The sequence below is a fragment of the Microtus ochrogaster genome, unplaced genomic scaffold (genome assembly GCF_000317375.1).
Source record: "Microtus ochrogaster isolate Prairie Vole_2 unplaced genomic scaffold, MicOch1.0 UNK2, whole genome shotgun sequence".
Classification (NCBI taxonomy): Eukaryota; Metazoa; Chordata; class Mammalia; order Rodentia; family Cricetidae; genus Microtus; species Microtus ochrogaster.
The window spans coordinates 10,918,931-10,934,783 of NW_004949100.1; the positions used below are offsets into that span (position 1 = coordinate 10,918,931).

General features: G+C 40.7%; 1 protein-coding gene across 2 annotated transcripts in view; it reads right to left on the reverse strand.

Annotated features, from left to right (window-relative positions):
• Rnf219 (ring finger protein 219) overlaps nucleotides 1-4,396 on the reverse strand; it is a 37,397-nt gene extending 33,001 nt beyond the window's left edge. Inside the window, exon 1 of one of the 2 annotated variants that reach the window (XM_005365378.3) lies at nucleotides 4,165-4,396. In XM_005365378.3, the coding sequence (XP_005365435.1) occupies nucleotides 4,165-4,236 (72 nt within the window). In that variant the 5' untranslated portion in view covers nucleotides 4,237-4,396. Of the gene's footprint in view, nucleotides 1-4,157 lie in introns of both variants that reach the window. The other variant, XM_026788385.1, reaches the window with a different exon arrangement.
• Between the last annotated feature and the right edge of the window lie 11,457 nt (nucleotides 4,397-15,853).

The window sequence follows — 15,853 nt, forward strand, 5'->3', positions numbered from 1 at the left end:
CAAGGCAGCTTTTAAAAGCAAGTATTTAAACGGAGACTTCTTCAGTTTCAAAGGGTCAGTTCAGAAACAACATGGCAGGAAGCATGACAGGGGCTTCTGAAAGTCCACCCTTGGTAACAAGACCACACCTCCTAATCAGTCACCTAATTTCAACAGCGGTGTCAAAAACATACACTGGTGCTGGGGACACTGGATACTAGAGCCATAACTCTACTCTTGCATGCAGCAACAATCCAAAGTGGATCAAAGACCTGAAAATTTGAAAATGCTAGAGGAAAACATAATAAATATATTTAAAACATATGCACAAAGGAAGACTTTCTGAAAAGATCTATTGATGTGGGATTCCCCTCTGTATGCTGTGAAGACCACTGCTTAATAAAGAACTGCTTTGAGCCTATGGCAGGGCAGAACAGAACTAGGTGGAGAAAGCTAGGCTGAGTGCTGGGAGAAAGAGGGCGGAGTCAGGAGACGTCATAGAGCCCCGCCAGAGACAGACCCTGGAACTTTACCCGGTAAGCCACAGCCTTGTGGCGATATACAGATTAATGAAGATGGGTTAATTTAAGGCAAGGGTTAGCCAGAAATACGCTTAAGTGATGATTGGTCAAACAGTATTGCAAATAACATGGTTTCTGTGTGATCATTTCGGTTCTGGGCAGCTGGAAACAAATAAGCGGCCTCCTACTACAATCTATAGCACAGGAAATAATCCAAAATCTTGACAAATAAAGAACAGAAGCCTCTGAACAGCAAAGACAACAAAGTGAAGGGACAGTATAGAAGGGGAAAATACCTTTGCCAGCTATACATCAGATAGACATTAATATCCCACATACATAAAGAATTGGAAAAACAAAACACCAAAAGCCAAATTATCCAATCAGTGAATGGATTAATGAACTGACATGACAGTTCTTAAATAAAAAAATAAAAATGGCCAATATATATTTGAAAGTGTTCCATGTTCTCAGCCAACAAGAAAATGAAAATCAAAATGGCCCTGAGAATCCATCATTATCAGAATGGTATTCACTAAGAGAACAAATACAACAAATACTAGTGATAACCCTACACACTTACTTATATACTGCTGGTGCAAACAAAAACTGAAAAAGACACTATAGAAGTCACCATGTAGGTTCCTCAAAAAACTAATATTAGAACTACTTGTGATACAGATATATCATTTCTGAGTATATATGGAAGGTTTTTAAATCAACACGCTACACAGATACTTGCACGTCCATATGTATTGCTGTAATAATCATAAGAGTTAAAATATGGAACCAATTCAGATGTCCATCAACAGATGAATGGACAAATAGGATACATATACAAAAATGAAGTCAGATCTTGTAAGAAAATGGATGGAACTGTCCAGTTCCATCTATGCTAGGAGAAAGAAGTAAACCTCAAACATCAAATGTGTTCATTCATGTGTGAGATCCAGATTTAAATTTATGTATGTCTAGATCATGAAAATAGAAAAGGGACCATGAAAAGAGGGAGAAAGATCTTAATAGGAAAGCGAGATTATATAATACATATGACACAAAAGCAGGAGGGGTTATTTGGGGAGAAAGGAGTCTACAGGAAAATGGAGAAATATAATTATACACACACACACACACATGAACACATACACGCATGCACATATAAAACTTGGGATGCCATGGTGGTCCGACAGAGAACTGTAACTTGATACCTGGTCCCTGGGTACTGGCATTGTGTTTAGGGATGTAATGGGGGTTTGAAGGGGTAGAGGGAATCTATCTCTGGAGGCTGGTTCTGAGAGTTTATAGTCTTGCCCCACTTACAGTTCACTCTCTTTGCTTCCTGTTTGTTGTTGAGTATGTGATCTCTCAGCATCCTAATCGGGCCACCTGCTGCCATGCCACTTCTGTCACTATGGACTCTCCCTCTGCAACTATTAAGTCCAAATAAACTCTTTCTTGCACAGGTCACTTTTGTTCATGGTGCATTAGCACAGCAGCAAAAAGTGATACAAAGTTGGTACCAGAAGACACATGGTATTGCTGTGAAGAACCTGACTTTTTTCTTTTTTGGAAAAATATAGAAGACTGGAACTTGGGCTTTTAAAACAGTAGAATGTTATAAGCAAAGATTCAAGGGCCTCCCTAATATGAACCCAGAAGACAGTAGTGATGAGAGTTACATGAACTGAGGAGGGCTGGCTGAAAAAGATTTCAGAGAACAAGGTCCCTACTAGTAGCTGGGCTAAGAGCAATCCTGTGATATTTTGGCAAACTATATGCCACTATACTCAGCTTGTGTTTCTACTATATCATTTCATCTCTTGTATGGCCATATCCTTTGCCTTCATGTTTGTTTTTTTGAGAAACAGTTTCTCTGTGTAGCTTTGGAACCTGTCCTGGAACTAGCTCTTGTAGCCCAGGTTGGCCTCAAACTCACAGAGATCCACCTGCCTCTGCTTCCCGAGTCTTGGGATTAAAGGCATGCGCCACCACAGTCCGGCCCTAAATCCTCTTCTTAAAACAACCAATGTATTGGGGAGGAGTCATGTTTAAAGTTCTCCATTAATAATAGCCCTACTATCTGGGGCTTACTGACTAGGAATTATATATTGGCTCAGGTAGGGGCTTCTCATTTGGGGCACCATCAACCTTTTTCTAAACTGAAGAATTTTTGTGTGATATATCATAGGAAATTTAGCTAGCAGCAGCTCTTGGAACCACCAATCAGATGCCATTGGCTTACCCCGGGAGCAATCAAAAGAAATTACATATTCATAAATGTTCCTGGGGACTAAAATTCTATCTCCACTCCACTGAGGACCACACAAATCCTTCCAACAAGTTAATGGGGTTGATAAAATTAAATACACTTTCAGCTGTGGAAGCAGATGTAAGGAAACAACAGTATAAATTGTGACTGACAAAGCCTGAGTTGTATTCAATTCAAATATTAAAAGGCTCATCCACCCTGGAGCAAGGTTAATAAACGATAATCTAGAAGTAAAAAAAGAAAAAAAAGATGTATGTTTGAAAGAAGCAAGAGCCGGCACTGATGGAATCTATGGGTATGAAGACATATAGTTCAGATTTACCAGCTGGCCAGATCAAGCCATCCATCCTTCAGCCTGCCAAAGGGATCAAGCAAGCCATTCTTTCTCACAGTCCATGTGCTTTTTTTACTGGCCGTTTTCTCTGACTCTGTCTAGGGTCAGCAGTTGCTTTCAATCCTAACTTGCTTTTATTTATTGAATCGGCAAATCTACGCTGAACCTCCAACACCTAAAAGCAAGCCATCTTATTGGCTGGCACTCACTTCTTTTCTCCCTGTTAAGCCTGAGGCTGTAAACTGCAGCCCACATTCTCGGGCACACACTACCTACAAAAAAAGAAAGAAAAAAAAAAGGCAATCCAGGGTGGAAAAGAAAGAGGGTTCCAGTTCTTTGCCGTTCTTGAACCACGCGGCAAAGGCACGCTTAAAAAAAAAAAAAAAAAAAAGGACCGAATCGGAAGCACAAACGGAAACGAAAGGAAATACGAAGGCATGAGAACATTCAAAACTCCGTTTTTAAAACCAAACTACTTTCTCCTCGTACTTTCACGAGCCCAAGGGCATCCCTTGCCTCTGGTGACTGATCCCAATCTCGGCAGTTAGGACCACGCTTCTCATTCTCAACAGCACAGAAGGGCGTGGGGGCCAGGTGCCATCTGAACACCAGGCAAAAGTCACCCTCCAGACGTGGATAGGAAAAGGGAAGGCCTTTAAAAATGGACCGTGGCTCCCAGAACAATCACACTGGGTGGCGGACGGGAGACCGGGGACTCCCTCGGGCGAGCCTGCTGTAGAGAGCGCTGCTCGCTGCACCGGCTGCAGAGGAGGATGGAGGCTGCGGCGCCGAGACTCCAACCCGCTCTTCGCAGGCCGACTGAGGCCGCCCAGGCCGCCCAGCCCCGGGCTCCGAGAGGCGCCAGTGGGGCCCAGCGATCCGCGTCCCCCCGCGTCCCCCAGGACCGGCCTCCCACCGCCGAGCAGCTCGCAGGTCAGCCTTCCCTTGCATCCCGGCGCCTCACGCCCCGTGCCCGTGCCCGTGCCCGCCCAGCACCGGGCCTCGCTCGCCTCCCGCGGCCATCGGGTCCTCAACCCCGTCTCCTTAGCCGTACCCATTACCTTCCCCAAGCAAATGTGGCACGTGATGGGCAGAGTGAGGGACAATGTAACGTTCTGCACGGTCTGAGCCATGGCAGCGTTCAGAATCCCGCCAACACGGAAGTCCCGCCGACAGCAGCTCTTCGCCACGCTGGGAACGCGCGAGGCCGGCTACGGCGGCCTGGCAGGGCCATAGCGAGCCGGGCGAGGGGACGGAAACGCGCTCCTGAGACGCGCAGTCGCCCCCATCTTTTTTTCCTTTCCTTACTGAATAATAACTATTATTAAAAACAGATTAAAAATAGGTGCCTGGATCAGGAGCTTTAAAAAAAAATGCTGGGAATGGGAAGGAAGACGGTTTACTAGAGGTTGCGAGGCTTTTGAAAATTTAAAGGAAAGTGTAATTAATTTGTGTAGGAAATAGAGAAAGCTATGGGGTTTCAGTCCCCACAACTTTCCTCCAAGAGTCCAATAGGGGTGGGGAGTTAAGCTTCACGTCTTGATAAAATGGAGCCCTCAAAACATACCGAGAAAAGACGTAACCTATTCATTTAATACTTTCAAAACAACCGTTCTCTCTCAGTTCCGTCCTTATTCTTATGCATGCTTCCAGAAGGCCCAGATAATTGACTTAAAAGCAATGGTTATCTTTTTCCAGAACTACCCAATCAATCTCAGTTCTCCTTGAAAACAAACTTTCACTAGCCCTTCTGTGCTATCTTGTCAGGAAGTTTACAGATTCCAGCCAGGGCTCTGATTCTAAGTGAGGAAACCTCAAACAGTCCAAGGCAGACATTCGCACAAGACATTTTAACGACTTCTTTTTAGGTACAAGTAGGATATGAAAGGTACCGCTTGTGCTATAGAACTCCACGAGATGATTTGCCAGGTTACAAATTAGCATTCCCAACAACGACAAAGAAAAGAATATCTAAATGTTCCCAAGTGAATCTTACTTGTGAGATTTGGGGTTTAACTGCAACTTGGTACACATGAGAAAGAGCCAACGTGGCAAATGATGAAAACAAATGTTCTGTGTGAGACTGGAAATTTAGACACAAGTGAAATGCCTTTTGCTGATCTTTTTGCAAAAGAGACTGAAGAAGACAACTTCCTAGGTCATGGCCTCGAGCAGCCTGTTAAACATTGACACCTTAGTGCCTTTCTCTGATTGTGTTGTGTGAAATGAAGGTGGAGCCCAATCATCATGGCTCTAAAAATAACCAGGCAACCATGCGTCTGGAAAAGTTGGCAACTGGCCTGGAGAAGCCCAAGTCCAATTCAAAACTTGCTTGCTCCTGGCAGTGAGTATGTCCCAATCAGCTCAGTATCTTTGTTTCCTAAGAATTAGAGGCTATCAGCTTGGAATTGGAGAAGTGGGCAAAGGAGCCATACTGACTTCCTGCATAGTGCGCACTTCTTCAGAAAGCCTAGCATGAGAATAATCTGCTTCTAAAACCTTGTCGTTATTTGAAAGCAAAGTCATATTTATTCCAAGTCTAGAATTCCCAAGCCTAGAAAAATGTATGTTTCTTGGCTGAAGCCTGGGATTAGAATGAGAAAGTGTCATGTTTCAGGGTCTCCTTCTACAACCTCTGAGTGGGACAGAGGAGCGAGGATGACCTGCCGGTGACGTCTATCCCCGAGGATACTACAGCAAGGGACAGCTATGTAAAAGGCACTTCCATTCCAAAAAGAGTTCCACTTCGTGCCTGGCTGGTGCAGGCCTTATAGATCATTTTGATCAGTGGTTCTCAACCTTCCTAATGCTGTGACCCTTTAACACCTCATGTTATGGTGTCCCCCCATCCAGAAAGATTTGTTGCTACTTTATAACTGTAATTTTACTACTGTTATGAATTGTAATATAAGTATCTGGGTTTTCTGATGACCTTAGGTGATCCCTGGGAAAGGGTCATTTGAGCTCAAAGGGTTCGAGATCGACAAGTTAAAGACCGCTGATTTTCATGATTCATGTCAATACCTAGTCTCAAAGATTAATTGTACAAATTAAGGTGTTTTAATTAGAGCAACAAGATCTAACGATTTCTAACATCTCTTCCTATTTTGCTATTATTGTCACAGTTTTCTAAGGTTGTCTCCATATAGCTGTGTCTGTACTGGCTTAACTCTAATTGTAGTAGATTAAATGTTTACTACCTTAACAAATTATGAGGTTTTGTTTGTTATTTTTTCCTTTGTTTTGTTTGGTTTAGAGTACATCTCACTATGTAACCTTAACCGACTTTCACTCAGTACATTAACTGTACTTCACTCAGTACACTAGACTAGCCTGAAACTCATAGAGATCCCCCTACCTCCACTTTCTAAGTGCTAAGACCAAAGGCATGCACAACCATGTCCAGTCTCAAACAATGTTTCTTGAGTTTAACAACAGCGTTTAATTCTTCAAGTGTATGGTACTGGATGATTAGTCTACAATAATAATGTAGCTTTTACCAATCAGCAGCTTTTTTTTTTTAAGTCCAAGCCATTTTAAACAATGTCTTTTGGGGTACTTGTTAAAAGAAAACTACACACACACACACACACATGCGTGCGCACACACGCACACGAATATATATTAAGAATATAAAATATAGGTTCATTTTAAGAAAATTAAACAATTTAAAATGCACAGCATAGCAAGTGAAAGTCCACCTACATTTTCAATGCACCTCTCTGTCACTCTCAACACTCTAGGTGATGCCCTCACAAGCATTTTAATGTGTATGTTACTGTATGAATAAGTACAGATTGCTTAGTGCTGTCACAGACCTGCTTTGTTCACTTAATGCCTTGTACTGAGCATGCGTGTATATATACACACGTATGCACAAATCCACATCCACATAAGATCGCTACGGATAGGGGTTGGCTAGGACTCTCTAGGTCCATAGGGGTTCCAGGCCATTCTTGGACTTTTCTTTAGATAAGGCAGCAGCTTCAGGGAAAGAACTCTCTTCTCTCTACTCCACGAAGAGCATTTCCCATTTTTTAAAAATTATGTTTTAAATAGGTTGGCACAGATTGCTAAAAGATGCTGTTGTTACTCTACAAAGACAAGATTCCATGGCTCAATGAATTTTCAATTTCACCTTCCTCCTTTATTTTTAATTAAGATAGGTTTTTTTTTTTGGTTCAATATATTCTTTTTTTTTTCCAGACAGAGGAATTTAATGCAGAACCAATATCAGTGTTGCATTATAAGAATAGAGAGGAGCAGTCCAAGGTTTTCAGACAACCAACCTTAATATATCCAATAATCTTACAGGAATTGCCAATGGAAAAGACTCCGATATAGCTAACTGAACTGTGTGGTTCAATATAATATATTCTTTTAAAAAAAATGTGTGTGTGAGGTCAGAGAGCAACTTTCGGAAGTCTTTTTCTCTTATTCCTCTTCCACGTGAGTTCTGGGGATGCAATGGGCGTCATGATGCCTGATGCCAAGCAGCTTTGCTGCTGAGATATCTCACTGGCATACACAATATAGTCTTAGGACCTTACAAGGGATCCTGTGACCCGAGGAGTCCAGCGACAAATGGTACTTGGAATAAATAAATCCTTAGAATTACAAGCCCGTAGAAGCCGAAAGGCTCTTAAAGGTTGTTATGGAGGCCTAGTCTCTCACAGATGAAGAAATTGAGGCTTGGCTATGGGAACACAACAGATAATGGGAGAATCAGAGCTTAACTTTTAGCTCACACTTGAGAACTCTCTGAGGTTGTTGGCTCAATGCCTTTGTGCAAGTGCAAGATGTATTATTATTAATAAAGTAGTTCAGTAATAAAAAGTCAGTCATAATTGAATCTCTTTGCTATGAAAACCATCAAATAGCCCTGGAACACCTTTTACCCCTTGTTTAAATCAGACTCATTTTAATGATAAATAATTTAAAAGCAAGTTTAAAAAAATAAAATCTTAAGTGCTATTAAAAATTGATTAGAAATGCATTATTCTCTCATTGACCCAGTTTAGATTGTTTTTAATTTTTTTTGGTTAAACCTAATAAATTTGAGTAGATGTTTCAGATGGTTTGTAATCATTGGATCATCAGTCAATTAATCAGAACTTCATAAATATTGATTTCAGATTAAATTTAGTTTCCATTTCTGAAAAAACCATTTTTGGTCTGTTTTAAATTTATACACCCCACCTGGATTGTGCTTAAAACTAAGAAAACTCATAAAAATTATATTAAAAATTAACCAGAGGTACTGGTCCAGTTGCATGGGCATTATCTAAGGTAACATCCTCATGTAGGTATTATGAGCTAAAATATCACAAGTTGAAGGTAGAAAAAAAATGTTTCCTACTGCAGCAGAGGAATTGGGTGTTCTTCTACCGTATATTTGTGTTTTACTTATGAATACATTGATATATGTTGTCCACTTTCATTGCAAATCTTCATTCATGCCTTTGTTCATTTGGTGAATGTTTATTAGAAGTATGAAGGAAAGCTCATTCCAATAAAATTCATGGATGTTGCACTTGGTTGTCAAAGTTATCTGCATTGGCTTGGAGCAATATAAAGCCTGACTTCTTGGGTAACAATATAAAGTGTTCATCAAGTTCAGATGCAGACACGGCGACAATGGTTGCAGAATAAATAAGTGAAAGTAGTATTCATTTGTTCATTCCACCAATATTTAAATATTGTTATTGCTAGGCGCTTGTCTGAGGCTGGGTGTAAAACTGTGAATCGAACAAACAACATCCCTGGCTTCATTTAGTCACCGAACAAATATTTATTGGTTATCAATAACGTCCCAGTCAATGTACTAGAAATGAAGCATCTGTGAATCTGACAACTGAGTTCAGCACGTGGATTCCAACCTAAAGTAGCTATAGCTTCAGTAGTTTCTCTTCTGGATACTCATATTGTCGTTTGCCCCTGGCCATTGTGACATAGCAGGCTATAATATTAAATATTTTAAAATGTGGCAAATTGGGTGATTGTTTTAAATTATGTCATTTTTAAAAGAATATTTTATTTCCACCTAAGGCTAAATGTTGCTTCACAAGTGTTTGCTGAATGGGAGGAGATAAATGAAGGAAATACCACATCTGGGAATATTGTAGCAAGAATCGCCAAGGTTGAGGAGGTTGCAGGATTTTCCAGAATATTATGAGGAACAGGAAACCACTGCTATCAACAATAAGTTAAACATGTGCACATGCTTACTTCCTTCTTGTCTTCACTTTGTGTGTGAACAGAAGTTCCAAGGTGATTCTCCCCATAGGAACCTCAAAGCCAAGCTACTATAGACAATGTCAATGTTTTTATACTGTTTCCTGAGGGTCCACAGATAATTAATTGCCTTCTCTTTGAGAACAGTTCTCCCAAAGAAGTGTCATGCACTTGACCATGGGATCCTCGGCAGCTCGCTGGAGTCTCATAAAGTTGATTTTCCTAGAAACAGAGTTCCATTTCCTAGAACCGTGTGCACAGTCACTGATTCTTCAGCAAGCTAGAACTGTCATCTAAGTAGGACCCCCTATCTCCAGTTCAGGATCCTCAACTGTTGATGGGCAGCCTTACATCCTCCCTTCCACCCCACATCAGTCAGTCTACTTCTGTAAACAGTTGGTGCATGTTAAACTGCAATGGAAAGCAGTGGGTGGAGAAGGCAGGACCTGCCTGTGCAAGATCTCCTGACCCCAGTTTTCCCATTTTTATTTTCTCATCCCCTAGTCCTCTCTTTCAGAAATCTCTCACTAAAGAATGACCTGCTGGTCAAGGTAAGGTTCTCAGTAGGTGGCTGTTTTGAGAGACTTAGGAGGCGTGGCCTTGCCCTAAGAAGAATGTCAGTGGGGATGCCCTTCTGAGGTTTTAAAAGACCCGCACCATTTTAGGTTCTCCCTCTGCTTCCTGCTTGCAGTCAGAGATGCAAGCCCTTAGCTCTCGGCTTCCATGTCTGCCACCTGTACTGTACCCCGACCCGTTAAAGAACTTAACCTTCTGAAATTATAAACGCAAGGTAAACTCTTCCTTCTCTAAGTTGCCTTGGTTGTGGTGGTTTATTACAGCAGTACCAATCCTAAGACAACTCATGTCTTAGTTACTGTTCTATTGCCATAAGGAGACATTATCAAGCATTTTTTAAAAAAATAAAACATTTAATTGCAGACTTGCTTACAGTTTTAGGATGTTAACTTATGACTATCATGGCTGGAATCATGGTAGTGAGCAGACTGGCATTGTGCTGGAGGAACCAGATGACATAGACTTTTTAAATCTCAAAGTCTACTGCCAGTGACATAGCTCCTCCAACAAGGTCTCACCCACTTCAATAAAGATATATTCCTAAATCCTTCCAAATTGTTCCACTAACTGCAGACTAAACATTCAACCATATGAGCCTTTGGGGGCCATTCTCATCCAAACCACCACACCCAATTTGTGTTATGTTGACAAAAACCTAAGCAGCACAGCCACCAAATATTAAAGCCATGGATGGATTAATCTAGTGATTCAACCAGAGGCCTCATGATACAGCGCCTACCTAAAACACCCCACACACAAGCATTGTGTTGAAACTGAGTCTTTAACACATGAGCTTTTGAAGGGAAACTTTGTATCCAAATTGTTATTCTTGAATAACCATTATTTTGAAGCAAAAGAAAGTGAAGAGCATAGCTTTGGATACACATTTGGGGAACAAAGGTGTTTGGTTTTGATGTTAACTCTTTTCTTAGAAGTGTAACTCCTGCAGAGCTGCCAAGGTAACAGTGAGGTCCAGAGTGTATAGTATGTGTTTCTTTCAGCAACTTTGAAGACTAACTGCCCAAGTCTCTATCTTATGTTCAGAAAACTGGGCTTCAGCCAGGCAGTGGTGACGCACTCCTTTAATCCCAGCACTCGGGAGGCAAAGGCAGGTGGATCTCTGTGAGTTGGAGACCAGCCTGGTCTACAAGAGCTAGTTTCAGGACAGGCTCCAAAACCACAGAGAAACCCTGTCTCAAAAAAAAACAAAAACAAAAAAAAACAAAAAAAACTGGGCTTCAGAGGAGTCCCGATATCAGAAAGACATTAAGACATATAGCATGATGACTATGATTAATAATAATGTCATATGTGTTTCAAAATTGCTAAGACTTAATTTTAAATGTTTATACAGCAAAAATATATTGTAGATTATACACATAATTAAATCACCTTGGTTTAATCATTCTAGAATGTTTATGTGAAAATACAGCATTATTCCACACAGAAATCTGATCAATTTTGGTCAATTTAGATAATAATCATGGTGATGCTGATAATGATGAAGATTCCGTTTTCCTGTTTTAGTGTGGATCCTGGCAAATGAACATTTCCCAGCCTGCTAGGGCCACAGTTGCCTTTAGTAACTAAACTGTGGTAAGAACTGAATAAGTTGATGACTTCTGCTTTACTCATTTATTTAGGGAAAACAAAATCCCTTGCAGTTCGTGTTACAGCCATCTGTAACTACAGTTCTTGGGATCTGATACCCTCTTCTGGCCTCTGCGGACATTGTATGCATGTATGTGATTGTGTCTGTGTATGTGTGAGTATATATATATATATATATATCTGTAGGTAAAACACGCTTACACATTAAAAACAAAAAAAACAACTTGCTAAATGAAAAAAATTAAAGTTTCAACTGCCTACAATCTTTTTTTAAAATGTTGAAGGAATTTATGTTATGTTTTTTAGGGAAATAATGGAAGTTATGCTTTAGAAAAACAAGAGAAGAGTGACATGTATGCTCTGTGTTCACACCATACACATGCTATGTTTGTAGAAATGAACTTCCTAATTCCTGCCTTCATATATCTACATAACAAATACATGTGATCTGGAATTTGAGTAAGTGGAAAACTCAGATTGCCAGTGCTATAGTTAGAATGATCTAATTTTGTGCCTCTGAAGTATTTCCAGAAACTTTCTGGGATGCCTAAGCATGTTTTAACTATGTCAGGATTAGTATTATTGTTAATTATAGTTTGTGTATTTTTAAATATCAGTTATCCCTGTATGCTATTCTTTGTTGTTTTCATTTGACCTAAACATTTAACTGTGTTTTAATTTGCTATGTGTGGACATTCTGAAAATGTGCTTATCTAGCACATTTGATTCCTTACCTTTCTTTCTACCGTGTATGTAAATATTATATTTAGCAAAATACTTTTTCAAAATCAAAGGAACATTATCTAAATATTATCTAAATCACATTTTGCTTCATTAGTATGTTTGACTCTACATTCAAAATTTCAGGCATCCTGTTAGAAAAATATTTCTTTGGTTTACAGGATAAATCTGCCCAAGGTATTGATGTACGGCACCAGCAATGTTCTAAAATCCATCAATAATGCTTGTTTTGTAGGGATGTATGTGGAAATTGATGCTCCCCGGGATGCTCTTTCATATTCTCTCTAAAGCTATAATCCATTGCAACCAAGACTGGCGTTGAGGCTAGAGAGCCCATCCTAGAGGCTTCTCTTCCTCCTCATTTGAAGGATTATTCCAGATTTGTTTTCAGTAGTAACAGTGACACTTTTACTGAATTCCATTTTCTGAATGTCAGTTTGTAGTGGCATTTCACCTATACTTTAATAAATAAAGACTGCCTGAAGATCTGAGAATAAAACAGTCCCACTGGTCAGCCTTATAGACCCGATTCTGGTAACACACACCTTTAATCCCAGTAGCCACAGTAACATGCACCTTTAATCCCAGTGGTACACACCTTTAATCCCAGCCCTAGAGAAGAATTTAAGATGGGGTAAAACAGCTCTCAGACATGCAGTCTCCTTCTGAGATTCCAGAAGTCAGGATCGCCATTTCAGACTGAGATCAAGGTAAGAGCCAGCGGCTGGCTGTTTTGCTTTTGGATCTTCAGGTTGATCCCCAATTACTGACCCTGAGTTTTTATTAATTGTGTTTCACCAGTCATTACAGAGAACTTAACTGAAAAGAAAAATTAATTTCTGAAACATTAAGAGGCTTCATTTTCAATTTCTTGGGTTTTATATCTTATTGTTACCTACACAGCAACTTTTCTGTGAATAGTAGTTTAATACTGCATATGTTTGAAAGGGGGAACTTATTTGTTCAACAAATGTATTTAAAATGTGTTTTGTGTCAACCACTGACACAGGTTTGTAACATCTCAATGATCAAAACAGACGCAAAACTGCCAACTTTCTAGACTGCAGTTTGGTAAGAGCTCAGAGAGGTATGTTGTGGTGTTAATACTGTGTGACCTGTGATGGGCAGACACAGTGAGCTGGGAGCTAGCATGCTGCAGAAGTATTTCCTAAGTCAGCCAAGCAAATCTAAATTCTCTGGAACCTTCAGTCAAAATGGCACAGAATCCCTTTCAGCAAATATGTATTTATGACATGAAAACATTATGTTTATAATGTCTGGTGTCTCCTATGAATGGTTTAGTGGACAGGCCACCAGATTGAAGTCAGATGTTGTGACTGACAATAGTATCTGGGACAAGTTCACAAGCTCCCCTTGCTGTGCAGATACCGCGTGAGCACATTGAACTAGACTAACTCTAGGATGGTTCTGTGGACCGGAAAGTTTTAGCTGTAATTATTTAGTTGTGTAGAAACTGGTGTATCTGCAGGTATGTGAGGGTCCTAATTGCTTTGTAACAGACTGTAATTATCAAAGTACTTTCAACACATCATCTGATTAGTCCATCATCATGGCCCAGTAAGCAGGCTGGAAAGATGGGGGAAAATGCCCTTCTTCCAGTTTTACATTTAAAGAAAGCAAGGCTAACTGGCTTGCCCTCGAATGCAGAACTAACAAACATTAGGGCAAAGACTCAAAATTTTCCCTTCATTCAATTTCTGGTCCAGCTATGTCTGCTTAGAAGAAACACTGACCTTGAAAGAGCTTTATTAAGGTTTCACTGTATTCTAGACAGTTGAAGAAAGATACATTGACTATGGGCCCGATCTTACTCCTAAGATATTTATTGTACTGCAGGGGCAAGGAATGGTATACACAGCTAACTCCTGATAAGAAACAGCATTGGCTCAGAGTCTTCAGAGACATTAAAATATGTGGAATGGGAAGTGGGGAGGTTATTTTAAATGTGAATAAAATAAACTTCATGAAAAAAAAAACATCATTTGAACTAGTCACATGTAGATGTATACAGGAGAGGGCATGCTCTTCTAGGTGGAGCCGATAGCTTATTCTGAATTATGGAAATAATAAAGTGTTAAGAAACACTCTATGGTTCACTTTAATTGGAGCGCACACTGGGTGGAGGTCAGAAGTAGAGAAGCTGGGGAGGTAGGCCAGGGCCAGCCATGAAGGTCCTTCACTCTGCACTTTGCAGTACAAGCTTTATGGAGCCAATGAAAGTTTCCAAGTAAACAAGTATCCGTATCCAAAGACGTACCTTATGGAGACTCTGACATAAAGCCATGGAATGAAAAAGCAGATTGTTATGTATGCATGTAGTGAGCTCACGGAACATTGTAAGTACTCAGGGTGGTGATGTGTGAGCATAGGAGAGGTAGATCCCCACAGGCAGGAGCAGTAGAAGATCTCCTGGCAGAAGGATGACCTTGTCGACGCTTAGATGAATAGTCAGAGGGAGATCTTAGTAGAGGGGAATAAGGCCAAAGATGAGTGGAGTTCATGGCACTCATTCCCATGAGGTCCCTTTTCATTTTATGACTAAAAAGAGAGATGTTCTTTGGATTGCAAAGTGTATAAACAGGAGTATCCCCGTGTGAACTTCAAGCCTCAGGAATCTCTAAAAGCAACCCAAGATGACAAAATACTGGGCAAATATACCTCTTGGACTGTAACCTAATCTCAGGGCAAGTTGTGGACTTGAAAAATACCACCACTTTGGGACCCGCAAAAACATGACTCAACTCTACAGAGAATACCAGGCTTTTAGCATCTTTCTGCAGCACTGAGGCTTGAGCATCATCATTAGAGCAGCAGAGGGTAAATAAAAGAAAGCAGACTGGGTGGTTGGACAGACCACATAAGCTCCGCCTGAAGCAATGCAGAGCCCTTGTAAACAGCTGGGCAACAGCTGCAGCGGGTAGCTCCAGCTGGCATGCTGCTGTAGTCACAGACATGCTCAGTATCTGGAAAAGTGATATTCAGTGTTCCGGGCTAAGCGCAGGGGTGTTGGCCCTAGCACATTGGGCCTAAGAGAGACATAATTACACAGGTTTTTTTTTTTCTCTGCTTGCAAACTAATTGTAAATGACTTTCCCCTGCAAGGGCAAATGGAAGCAGGTTCTCCTCAGTTCCTAAAGATGAGAAGGCCCCGGATGTAGGGGTTAGGAGCCCCTACTGTTCCTACAGAGGTTCTGAGTTCGGTTCCCAGCATCAGTGTCAGGCATCTCTCAACAGCCAATCGCTCCAGCTCTGCTGAGTTCTTCCTGTGTCACTCAGCACTTCATTATTATGGATACATACACAGACATGCTTACACATATATAATTAAAACTAAATGTAAATCTTAAAAGAAAAGACTAGTAGGCTCCATTGTCAGTTTCTTGGGTCTTAAATCTGACGGTAATGCACCCAGCAGCTTTCCTACAGGTGGTGGCCTTTAGTTTATAAATTGGAGTTTGAAGGAACTTCAGACATAATTACACAGGCACGGAATTATGTCGCATGGGAGCTGGGGATCTGAACTTAGTTCCTCTTGCTTGCTCAGCAAGAACCATACTGACTGAGCCA